Here is a 13,272-nt window from a genome sequence, read left to right as displayed (position 1 = left end):
TCAGCTTTAAATAGGAGTGAAATTATGGCATTTGCCAGTAAATGGTTGGAGGTAGAGAATATCATGCTAAGTGAAATAAGCCAATCCCACAAAACCCAAAGCCAAATGTTTTCTCTAATATGCAGATGCTAATTCACAATAAGGCAAAGGGCACTAAGGAAGAATAGTGTTACCTTAGATTAGGTAAAGGTAAGTGATGGGAGGGGAGAGCAGGGGATGTGGGGATAGGAGATAGTAGAATGAAACATGTATGTATATATATGACATATATATATATAGATAGATAGATATACATGTGTGTGTGTGTGTGTATATATATATATATATATGATTCTGCAACATGCACATACTCTGAAAAATGAGAAATTATATCTCACCTATGTATGATGTATCAGAGTACATAAATGCATTCTACTGTAATGTATAACTAATTAAAACAAATTAAAAATTTTTAAAAAGAACTCAAACTATAAACACCAAAAAAACAAACAAACCAATCAACATATGGGCTAATACTGAACAGACATCACAGAAGAAATACAATCAATCAACACATGATAAAATGTTCATCTCTCGCAATTAGAGAAATGCAAATAAAAATTAATCTAAGATTTCATCTCACTCCAGTCAGAATGGCAATTATCAAGAATATAAGTAATAATAAGTATTGGCAAGGATGTGGAGGAAAAGCTAAAAATTGGTACAACTGCAAATTGGTACAACCACTATGGAACAAACCAAGTTTTCCTCAGAAAATTGAATATTACTCAGCCTTAAAGAAGAATGAAATTATGGCATTTTCAGGCAAATGGATGGATCTGGAGAATATCACGGTAAACAAAATTAGCCAAACCCAAAAACCAGAGGCTGAATGTCTTCTTGATAAGTGGATGTTGATCCATAAAGGGGGTGGTAGGGAAGGAACTTTGGACATAGAGGAGTGAGGAGAGGGAAGGGGGTGTAGGGGATGGGAAGGACAATGGAATGAGATGGACATCATTATCCTATATACATGTATGATTACACTACCAGTGCGACTCTGCACCATACACAGCTAGAGGAATGACAAGTTGTGCTTCATTTATGTACAACTGTCAAAATGCATTCTACTCTCATGTATAACTAATTAGAACAAATTAAAAAATAAAAATTAATGACATTCATGAATGTCATTAGAATATTTATTAGAGGTTAAATTATGTTACCAAAAATGTTATGGTGAAGTCCTAATCCCCAGTATCTATAAGTATAATGGAACCTCATTTGGAAACAGATTCTTTGCAGATATAATTAAGATAACATGAGATGATTAGGGTGGACCCTGATTCAATGACTAGTTTCCTTACAGGACAAGGGAAATTTGGGCACAGATACATAGAGGGACAATACCATGTGAAGACAGACTAGAGACTGGAGTAATAATTTGTAATCCAAGGAATACCAAGGATTCCTGGCCTTTGCCAGAAAGTAGGTAGAAGCATGGAACAGATTCTACCACAAAGCCCTTAAAGAAACCAATTCTTCCAACACCTTGATTTCAGATTTCCAGTATCCAAAGCTGCGAGAGAGAGAGAGAAAAAAAACTTTTATTATTGAAAACAACCCATTTTGTGGTATTTTGCTACATTAATCCTAGGAAACTAATGCAATACTGATATAAATAAATGAATAAATAAAAATAAGGAAAACACAAATCTTCCATTAAGAAGTTCTACAAATAATTTGAAGTTGATATTTCACCCGTTAGGTTAGAAAGCATTAACTCCCCATTTCTTAAATGTGAGCTGCACATAGTCACTTCTTTCAAGTACAGCACGAAAATTCTGAGGGGAAAGAGTAGCTTTAGAGTAGCGAAACCTGACAAAGATCAATATTGACAATGATAAATCATGTTGGTAATATGTACCTCTGGGAAAAAATTATGAAAATGTGACTTTATTTCTATGTTCTATGGTAAAATCTTAAGCAAAATACCAGACAAATCTCAAATAAATGATATACTACAAAACACCTCACAAGTACTCCTCAAAATTGTCAAAGTTATTATAAACAAAGAGGTTTAATACAACTGCCACAGCCAAAAACAGCCCAAGGAGTCAGGAACAACAAATGTAATGTGGTATCCTGTATGGGATCCTAAAACACAAAAAGAACATCATGAAAAATTGCAGATATGAGAATGAAGTATGGATATTGGTTAGTAACAACTATCAAATTTGATTCACTAATTGTAACAAATAACACTAATGTACTCATGTAAAATGTAAGTAATGGGGAATATGCAAAATTTTGTACTATGTTCATAATTTTTGTGAAAATCTAAAATAGCTTAAAACATTTATAAAAAATAAATGACCAACAAAAAAATAGAATTCAGTTCATTAACCACCACCACCATGGTCAGATTAAATTAAAAACTCACATTCAGAACCATTTTATCAGTTCAGTTATACCAGCATGTCCCATCCTCCTCCATTAAAAAGTAGTACCCACTTTGTACCAGACATTAATATGGGTACTGAGAAAAACAAGATGATAAAAACAAAGTTCCTGCTGAGTAGTTCACATTCTGATATAAATTCATAAATCTTATAAAGACCAGGGCATATGCAGTTTCCTACCTGATCCTCAGCATGATTCCAATTATACATCCTATAGTGACTTGGAATGGACAATTTTGACTAAAAACACAGGCAGACTGTAAGCACTGGTGAAGGAAGAAACTAGCCTACCCCTATGAAGGAACACTGAGTAGGCCTCTAAATGGCTTGTACTACAACAAATGAACTTTTCCACAGAGAAGATGTAGAATTTCAAGAATAGGATTTTCTTCCCAATTCACAGAAGAGCCACATACATGCAAAAGAACTTGGGGAGGGGGATTAAAATACTGGAAAGATAAATACTACTATTCACTTCTACTTACCTACTCAAAAATTAACATTTATTATTGACTCAAATTAACATTTCCTTTCCAACACCAATTCCCAAAAAACTAGACACTCCTTCAGAAATAGTTTAATGCTCTTGTTACTCAATATTAAACAAAACATTGGTGGGCTGGGGATGTGGCTCAAGCAGTAGCACGCTCGCCTGGCATGCGTGCGGCCCGGGTTCGATCCTCAGCACCACATACCAACAAAGATGTTGTGTCCGCCAAGAACTAAAAAATAAATATTAAAAATTCTCTCTCTCTCCCTCTCTCTCTTTAAAAAAAATAAATAAAAAAAATAAACAAAACATTGGTAGATTCCTCCATTTTCTTCTACTTAAACCCTAATGTTTCCCTTTCTGTGTGTATACATGTACATATACACGTTCTTTAACATGTCATTAACTACTATGTCTTGTTTATTGTATCTGCTATCTTCCGAATCCATCTATTCCTTTTGATTCTTACTGCCAAACCTGACTTAATAAGTATATTCATACAAACAGCCTAAGTGATTTCTCCTTTTAATAGATTTTCTAACCTTTTATATCCAAAATCCCCCTTACTATTTCCAAAATACCTCTTGGATCATGTTACTAACACCTTTTTGATCATCTACAAAAACCAAGACTAGTTCTCCAATTGCTAACCAAACATTCAACATTTTATATGACCCCATGTTTTATATCCCATGCTCCTTTAGATTAGTGCCACACTGCCTTACCTTAGCACCCATTTGATTTCCCCATTTACTCTTTTTCATCTTTGAATTACTGAGAGCAATTAGATGGCATAGAGCCCAACCTCACTTTATAACAAAATAAAGGAAAATAAAGTTCAGAGAGAAGGTTTAAGTGACTTGCCTTATATTACCCAAGCAGGAAAATAAATCAAACTTATAAAAACCTAGGTTCCCTAAGCTGCAATTCCTAATTGTTCTCACCTAATTCACATTCTACCAGTCTTTAAATTCCTGTCAAATGTCGTCCTGTCTTGATCATTCTAGGGCCACTAGTTTGTAGCTGTCTTGGCAAAAGATGAAGGAAAGATATGTTTAAAAAATGTAGGTTCCTGACAATTAGTAGTTAATAGACATCTGACAATTTTATAATACAGAGAAGGGGGAATTTATTAATTGCTTAGAACAGGCTAAACACTGTGATAGCTGCTTTCCATAAATCACCTCAGTTAATCTTGAGGAGAAATAAAACAATTCTCTCTTTACAAACGCTGAAATAGGTTCAATAAGCCCTGTTCCAAGATCATAAAAATAGTGGAAAAGTTGTGTCCAGATCCAGGGTTGGATTAAAAACAAGGGCACATTTCAAGACAGGGTTTCAGATACCAGACCCAGCATTTTTCACCTTAGTCTTGCTACTACCTGCTGGCTTGGAAACCATCCCATTACTAGCTAGAGCAAGCATGGAGCTGAAGCTCACACAAGAGGGTCCTTGCCAGGGAAGCCCTGCCAGCTTCCCTGCTTAACCCCTCCAGAATCTGATGGGGGAAGATGGCGGCCACACCTAGCAGCGCCTCCTACAGGCTCCTCTGGACTCGGGTCCACGTCGTACACGTCGTTGAAATGAAGGATGGTCAAGTCGCAGGGACTGATGTCTCCTGGGCAAGAAGACAGCTCTGGGGACTGAGGCAGTGCCACCAGGGAAGCCTCCTCTGCAGCCTCCATTCCCTAGAGAAAGGAACCACTCCGGCTCTCTCAGCTTCGACGTCCCCTCGACAAAAGGTGCGGGTGCGCCTGCGCAAAAGTATCACGTGGGTGACGTGGCGTGTGCGCGCGCACTACAGCGTGCTTTGCAGCCTTGCACTGGCTGGCCCTCTGCGACCTTGGTTCAGTGAGGTGGTGCGCTGTGGCTCGCGGACTGTTGAGGACCTAACGGAAACCCAGGTGCCTTTTGTTTCCTCTTTCACAGGATGCAGCAAAAAGGGATTCAGACCAGCGGAACTCATGGCTCTGGGAGTGTAGTCACAGTTCGTTTCTGTAGAATTTTGTAGTTTCAACATTTTTAACTCTGATCCTTATAAAGATTCTGACCTCTTGACAGGGACATAGCAGGCTATTTTTCAAGGACTCTTTAAGTAAAACCTTTTCTGCAACTAAATGCGTAGTTCCTCCAGTGTCTCTGAAAGGTTACTTCTGTTTTCCCAGTCAATTTAAAATAATTAAATATCTTTATACCAGGCACTTGTGCATGACTACAAAACAAAATAGACCTGCCTTTAGGGAGACCATACAAGATGATTTCATCTGATTCTTTGCAATATCCTGAGGTCCCCTTTCTGTCTCCACCATAAAATCCCAATGACCTTTCCTTATGTCACTTTTATTTAAAAATCCACGCAGTTCAAGATTTTTCTATTTACCTCATGATTCTTCATCTGTACTTTTCTATCGTCTCTAATATTATGACTCTGAAATACAGTCGTCTGTTGTGATATGAGCTCTGATATGCTTGTGAGAATAGAGCAGGTGAAAAAATAATGTGCCTGTTGAATTACATTTTACACTCATTATTGTGGACTCATCAAATCTATCCAATAAATAATGTACCCCAGAGAGCTGCAACCCCTTGAAATATTGCCAGTTGGTCATTTGCTCAATTGAACTTTGATTAAATGGACACATCTAGAAGAATACTAAGTGCCAAATTTGATAAAATAAGAAAAATAAAACTTGAACAAATAAGTGAAATTAAACTGAAGTAATAGCAAAGTTTTCTCCTTCCCCAGAACCAAGAATGTTTAACATGTGAGTTGTACAAAGTTGTTCAGTCTATTTTATAAAATTAGTGCATTAAGATTCCAAAACCAGATCACAGAAAGATAAATATATAAACTCATTTTATTTATAACTGTGGGTATAAAATTTCTTTTAAAATAAATTCAGTAGTACATTTCAAAATTACATTGTTTAGCATTTATACCAAGAATAGTAACAATGACTTAACAACAGAAAAATCTGTCAATGTAATATATGCCATATTATCAATGTGCCATATTGATATATTGAAATAGAAAACTAAATGATTATGGCAAATGACACAAAAAGTCTTTGATAAAATTAAGTGCTAAAAATTCATAACAATTGAAGAAAATGACTATTTTAGCTTGGTAAACCAACAGTAAAATTCTATATAGTAAACTAACTTTAAGTATGTTCCCTATAGGACCACGAATAAGACAGGTCTGGCCCCAATCAGCACCATGGTTTAACAGATTACTGGACATCTGGAAAATGCTGTAAGAAAAAGAAAAAGGTGAAAGGGGAGAAAGATGCAAGGGGGAAAACAGGGTAACATGCCAAACTGAGTGAATAGATGACAAAAATCACCAGATCACCTTAATAGACACAGAAAAAGCATTTGACAAAATCCCACAGTCTTCCAAGATTAGACACTCAACAAATGAGAGATAGAAAAAAACTTCCTAGTTGACAAAGGGGCATCTTTGTAAGTTACAGTTATAAAGAACACAGCAAGGATGTCTATACTCATCCGTCCTATTCAGCATAAAAATGTATGTTCCCAGTTAGTTTATGAGGCAAAAAAAAAAATCCAAACTTAAATATGGAGGAGGAAGAAAAAGGAAACTTCATTTTTGTGTGACTTAATTCTGTACGTAAAAAATTCTAAGACACCCCAATACTAAAACAAAAAGGACCAATGATCAGATAGATTCTTAGCAGAGTTCTACCAGACCTTTAACGGATTAATACCAATCGTCCTCAAATTATTCCATGAAATAGAAAAGGAGGGAACTCTGCCAAATTCATTCTGCAAAGCCATTATCATCCTGATACCAAAACTAGACAAAGACACATCAAGGAAAGAAAACTTCAGACCAGTCTTCTTAATGAACATACATGCAAAAATTCTTAATAAAATATTGGCAAACCACATACAAAAAAAAAGCACATTAAAAATGATAATGCACCATGATCAAATGAGTTTCATCCCAGGTATGCAATGTTGGTTCAGCACCAACCAATAATAATAAATAAACACCAATCAATAAATGTAATTCAACATATAAATAGACTCAAAGGCAAGGATCACATGATTATCTTAATAGATGCAGTTAAGGCATTTAACAGCACCCATTAATGTTTAAAACACTAGAAAAACCAAGGATAGAAGGAACCTACCTCAACATTGTAAAGGCTATATATGACTAATTCCAGGTCCACATCATTCTAAATGGATAAAAATTGAAAGCATTTCCTCTAAAAACTGGAACATGACAGGGGTGCCCACTCCTATTCAACATAGCCCTTGAAACTGTAGCCAGAGCAATTAGGTGAAAAGGGTATTAAAGGGATACAAACAGGAAAAAAAGAGTTCAAATTATCTGTTGGCCAACAACTTGATCCTATATTTAGAAGACCCAAAAAAACTCCACCAGAAGACTTCTGTAACTCATAAATGAATTCATCAAAATAGCAGGATACAAAGTCAACACCCACAGATCAAACACATTCCTATATACCAATGATTAATTGCTGAAAAAGAAATTAAAGGAACTATCCCATTCACAATAGCATCTAAAATAAAATACCTGGGAATCTGTCTAACAAAAGAGGTGAAGGATTTCTACAATGAAAACTATAGCATACTAAAGAAAGAAATTGAAGAAGAACTTAGAAGATGGAAAGACCTCCCATGTTCTTGGATAGGCAGAATTGATTTGTCAAAATGTTCATGGTACCAAAAGTGCTATTCCAATTCAATGCAATTCCCATTAAAATTCCAATGATGTTCTTCACAGAAATAGAAAAAGCCATTGTGAAATTCATTTGGGAAAATAAGAGGCCCAGAATAGCCAAAGCTATCCTTGGCCAGAAAAGCAAAGCAGGAGGCATCACAATCCCAGACCTCAAATTATACTACAGAGCTACAATAACAAAAACAGCTTGGTACAGTCATGAGAACCAATGGAATAGAATAGAAGACACAGAGACAAACCTACATAAATACAGGTATATCATACTAGACAAAGGTGTAAAAAAAATACACTGGAGAAAAGATAGCCTCTTCAACAAATGGTGCTGGGAAAACTAGAAATCCATGTGTAATAGGATGAAATTTTACAATCTATCACCCTGCACAAAACTTAAAGTGGATCAAAGAGCTAGCAATAAGACCACAAACCCTGCACATACTAGAAGAAAGTGTTGGCCCAACATGGGCATTTTTTGTCAGTAGACAAAGAAAAATGAAGGGAAGGGTGGAGGGATGAGATAGGGAAAGACAGTGGAATGAATCTGACCTAACATTCTTATGTACATATATAAATACACCACAGTGAATCTCATCATCATGGACATCCAAAAGCTGCTAATTTTAAAAAAAATTGAAAGTAAATAGCAGAAAGATCAATGGAGTAGAGGGAAGGGAATGAGGGTTGGAAAGAAGGGATAGGAAGGGGAAGTACTGGGGACTGAATTAGAACAAATTACATTCCATGCTTCTACCATTATGTCAAAATAAATTGTCATGTCTGTCTAGTTGGGTAGACTGAAACACTCTCTCCTCACAATATTTCTGGAAATCTAAAACTGTTTTAAAATTGCTTATTTTTTTAAATTAAGAAGGTATTTAATGAAATTCTACTATCAACTTCACAAAACTCAAAGTGGATCAAAGAGCTAGCAATTAAACCACAAACCCTGCACATACTAGAAGAAAATGTTGGCCCAACACGAACATTTTTGTCAGTAGACAAAGGAAAATGAAGGGAAGGGAGTTGTTTAGCAAAATCATGGGATACAAGATCAATTTACAAAAATCAATCTTATTTTTTATATTACCAATGACTAATCTGAAAAAGAAATTAAGAATATTCTACTCACAATAACAAAAAAAGAACAAAATACTTAGGAATAAATTTTAAAGAAGGTGCTGCCTCATACAACAAAAATTATAAAACATTGCTAAGAAAAATTAGAGAAGTTTTAAATGAAGAAATAATTTTATTTATGGATTTGAGGACTATATTAAGGTGTCAATTCTCTTCAAATCTACAAATTTGACACAATCCCTATCAAAATTTCCATGAAGGGTTTTTTGCAGAAATTGAAAAGCTGATTCTAAAATTTATATGGAATAGGAAAGGACTAGAATTGTCAAAAAATGTTAACCAAGATCATTTAGTTTATTGAACATATATTTTTAATTCTATGAAAATATTTATAATAATTGCTTTGAAGTCTTAGTCTCTGCTAAATCAACATTGAGCTTAATTGGAGCCATTTTTCATTAATCCTTATTTTGTCTGAGTGTGGATCTCTTTTTCATCCTGTTTCTTTGCATGTCTAATAATATTTGATTGGAAACTAGACATTATATAATAATATGGTGTCTTTGAGTTCTGTTGTGTTTATCTGGACATTGTTGTTTTGGGTTTTTTTCTTTCTTTCTTTCTTTCTTTTTTTTTTTTTTTGATAGCTATCAAGGATTTTTTTTTTCTTCAGAACATCATTGTTCTTTTGTTTTACTGGATAGTCTACTTGCTTGCATTCAAATTGTGAACGTTGTCTTCCCCGTGTTAGGCAACTACTGATATCTGTGTCCTAATCTTATGAGTTGTAGTTATTGCCTAGCTACTCCTGTTTCACAAGTATTGTCGCCTGTATGATATAATGGTCATTCAAGGATTTGGACAGCTCTCCAATTAGAGAGCTTATCCTAGCCTTTCCTGGTTTCCAAGGATTCCACTCCCTCCTTCCCCAGTTTCAACATCTTCTGGCTCAGTCCTCTGACACTTCAAGCCCTTAATTTTTACCTTTTTCCTGCCTTCATGCTTTTGGGAGAATGCACTCAGTTAAAAATAATAATAATAAAATCAAAACAGGCAGCAAACTAACAGCTCTCGCCCTTTACTTTTTCTCTCTACTTTTCACATCTCTGCCTACGTTTTTTCTGTCTGCCTTGGAATTTACTCCACATGTGAGTAGGTTAGAAATATAGGCAGAGTTTATACTCAGATTTCAAGTCTTGATCTTTGTTATTATCCAAATAAGAATTTTCTCTTTAAAATTCCAAATACTTTTCAGACTCTGAAGTCTGATCTTGCACCTCAAATTGATAAGACTGTGGTTTGCATCTCCAGTTTTCTAACTCACTAGCATTGGGATTGGGAGGAGCCATCAGGTCAAGCCCTCCTCAGGCCAGTCCGCAACCTTGCAATTCTTACCCCTTCCTGCTGAGGGCCATTACCAAGTAGGAATGACGCATCGATTTCCTTGCCAGCGTACCCCACGTTAAATTTGCTGTGACCTTGCATGTGTGCTTGAGAAAGGTGACCCTACTCAAGGACGAGGGTGGATCCAGGATTAGGGTGTATCCTGCAGTTTGAGGAAGTATAGTATCCGGGTCCTTGGGTTTAGGGCGTTCCCAGTTTAAGACCTTGGGTTTTAGGGAAGTTCGATTTTGAGGATTATTGCTGCTGGAAATAGGGCGTTCCTGCTACCTGAGCTCCCGTTGAGCTCTCGTGAGATTCAGAGAGCATTTTGGGAAAAAAGCCTTGTGTAGTAGGTGAATTGGGTGGCAGCAGAACTGGGATTGCCCCAGAACGTGTGTGGAGGCCGGTGTGAGTTCGGGAATAAAGAATTGCTGTTTGAATCTACAAAGCTGTGTGGTGGCTCGTGATTCTGTGCCCAGCCAAGACTGCGGCACCTTCCCATTGCAGTTGTTGGAGAAAATGTTTCCCCTTGATTTCTACTAAGATGCTTTCCAATGTCTTTATTAAATTTTTACATATCCAGTTGTAATTACTATCTGTGGTACTATTCACATAACTATTTCATTCCACTTACTAGAAGTTTGCCCTCCTCCTCTTTAAACAGCCCCATGCTTGGAAATTCTTTCAAAATTCCAATAGTGATCCTCTTTAAAGGCATTAACTTATATTGCTTTCTTAATCAACAGTAAGAAATATATCTAGATTCCAAATTTGGGCCCTATATCAAAAGAGTAGAGGATGGTCAGTGGGAGCAGTCTGAATGAGTTCAGGAAATTTAAATGATATAGAAAGTTCAAAATGAGCATAAAACCAACTTTAAAATGCTCTGTTTTTCACTATTACCATGCACCAGCAATTCTAAGCAACATTAGTGGTTAAGTATTTAACTACTGCCCTCTCTTTTGGTATGCCATTATTGTAGCACATTTTAATTTCATTCCCTCCTGCCCCGTGATTCTCAGTTTCCTTCCTTCCTTCCTTCCTTCCTCCCTCCCTCCCTCCCTTCCCTTCCCTTCCCTTCCCTTCCCTCCTTCCTTATTTCCCTCCCTCCCTCCCTCCCTTTCTTCCTCCCTCCCTCCCTCCCTCCCTCTCTTTCTTTCTTTCTTTCTTTCTTTCTTTCTTTCTTTCTTTCTTTCTTTCTTTCTTTCTTTCTTTCTTTCACTGGGGATTGAACCAGGGTCACTCAACCACTAAGTTATATCCTCAGCCCTTTTTGTATTTTATTTAGCGACAGGATCTCACAGAGTCACTTAGGGCCTCACTAAGTTGCTAAGGCTGGCCTTGAACTTGTGATTCTCCTGCCTCAGCCTCCCAAATAGCTGGGATTACAGGCATTGGCCACTGTGCCCAGCTGATTCTCAGTTTTTCATAACAATATCTGAGATTTGAGTTCTAGATTATTGCTGTGTTGCTATATTTATATCATATAACTTCATTTTCAAAATAAATTAAAAACCAGGTGTACCACTATTGCTCACGTCTAGCTTTGTGTGGGCTGTTTTCAGTGCTAACACCCATTCTTTTTTTTTTCTTGTTCTTTTTAGTTATATGTAACATGAGAATTCATTTTGACAAAATTACAAAGCACAAAATATAATTTGTTCAAAGTCAGTTCCCAGTACTTCCCCCTTCTCTTCCTTTCTCCCTCCCCCTTTTCCTTCCCTCTACTTACCTGATCTTTCTCCTATTTACTCATAGATCCCTTCTCCCTTCCCTTCATTCCCCTTCATCTACTCTACAGATCTTTCTTCTACTGTTTTGTATCTTCTCCCTTATTTCAGATTAGCTGCCGCATATCAGAGAAAACATTCAACCTTTGACTTTTGGGGACAGTTATTTCACTTAGCATGATAGTCTCCAGTTCTATCCATTTTCAAGCAAGTGCCATAATGTCATTCTTCATTATGGCTGAGTAATACACCATTGTGTGTATATAACACATTTTATCCATTCATCTGTCGAAGGGCACCTATATTTGTTTCATAGTTTGGCTATTCACACCCATTCTTTTTACATTCATAGTTATTTCATTAATGAAGTCTAGAATGTAAGATCTAGATTAATTTTGTGTTGGTTTGTTTTGTTTTATTGCTAGGGATTTAACCCAAGGCCTTGCACCTTCTAGGCTCTCTACCAATAAGCTGCGTCCCAAGCACTAGACTATTTAGATTATTTCTGTTGTGTTATATTTATACCACATATTGGCTCTTTCAAGACTACATCACCCAGTGGACCACAGTTAAATCATATATACCTATTTTTTTTATACTTTGTACTCCTGAGATCAATTCCGCTTTAACTATCAATAATTTTTTCAAGAATATATATTATTACCTATAAGAAAATATCTTACTTTCTTATTTATAATACAGCTTAGTAAGAGAAATCCGAGATCAGTATGATTTTTGTTATTTTAGAATCTATTTTTCCTTCGTTTGTGCTTGTGATTTTTTTCTTTATCCTAACATTTGAGAAGTTTTGCCAACATGTGTGTGAATCTCTTTTCATTTACTTTTACCTGGAATACAATGACTTTTTCTAGTGTACTGTATACAGAGATGAGAGCTTGGAAAGAGTGATATAAAGAAACTACTCCCATTTTAGAGGAAGGATTAAAAACTAGAAGGGATTTATTTCTAATTACTCCAAGCATTTACATGGTAGGGGAGTTTAACTTTCTCCAAAGGAATCTGATAATGGAGAGAACTTTGTATGTTTAAATTTTAATTTGCAGGAAATTTCTGTTGCTAATTTTATATTATATGTATTCTATCTTTTTCTGGTGATATTCTTTTGTCTTTGAGGTCAGTTGACAATACAGATGACAATATAATAAATAAATATGGAAAGTTGAATTGGAGGTGAATTCTTGACCTCATATTTAAGGAAGCCTAAATTACTTGGGTATTATATTGATTTTGATCATTTTTGATATTTTAGGAACAGTTCTCAATAGGAAGGAGTAGTGGCAAAAACTGAGAAAGTAGTTCTTTGATATTCCTTCAATCTCTCTCTCTCTAAAGGAAACACAATCATGTCTTTGATAAACAAGTGGACTATTTTAAGCCCATTAATTAAAAGAATAA

The 13,272-nt window shown here is 35.9% G+C and overlaps 1 protein-coding gene across 1 annotated transcript in view; it reads right to left on the bottom strand.

Annotated features, from left to right (window-relative positions):
* The window catches only part of LOC308652527 (snake venom 5'-nucleotidase-like), a gene marked incomplete at both ends in the record, with an annotated part of 49,157 nt that extends 44,541 nt beyond the window's left edge, over nucleotides 1–4,616 (bottom strand). Inside the window, one exon of the mRNA XM_081300368.1 lies at nucleotides 4,456–4,616. Within this exon, the coding sequence (XP_081156494.1) occupies nucleotides 4,456–4,616 (161 nt within the window). The remainder of the gene's footprint in view (nucleotides 1–4,455) is intronic.
* Between the last annotated feature and the right edge of the window lie 8,656 nt (nucleotides 4,617–13,272).

Source organism: Spermophilus citellus (genome assembly GCF_964194105.1).
Source record: "Spermophilus citellus genome assembly, chromosome: 1".
Taxonomy (NCBI): domain Eukaryota; kingdom Metazoa; phylum Chordata; class Mammalia; order Rodentia; family Sciuridae; genus Spermophilus; species Spermophilus citellus.
The sequence above is the reverse complement of the archived record's forward strand: the minus strand, read 5'-3'. Positions and strand labels throughout refer to the sequence as shown.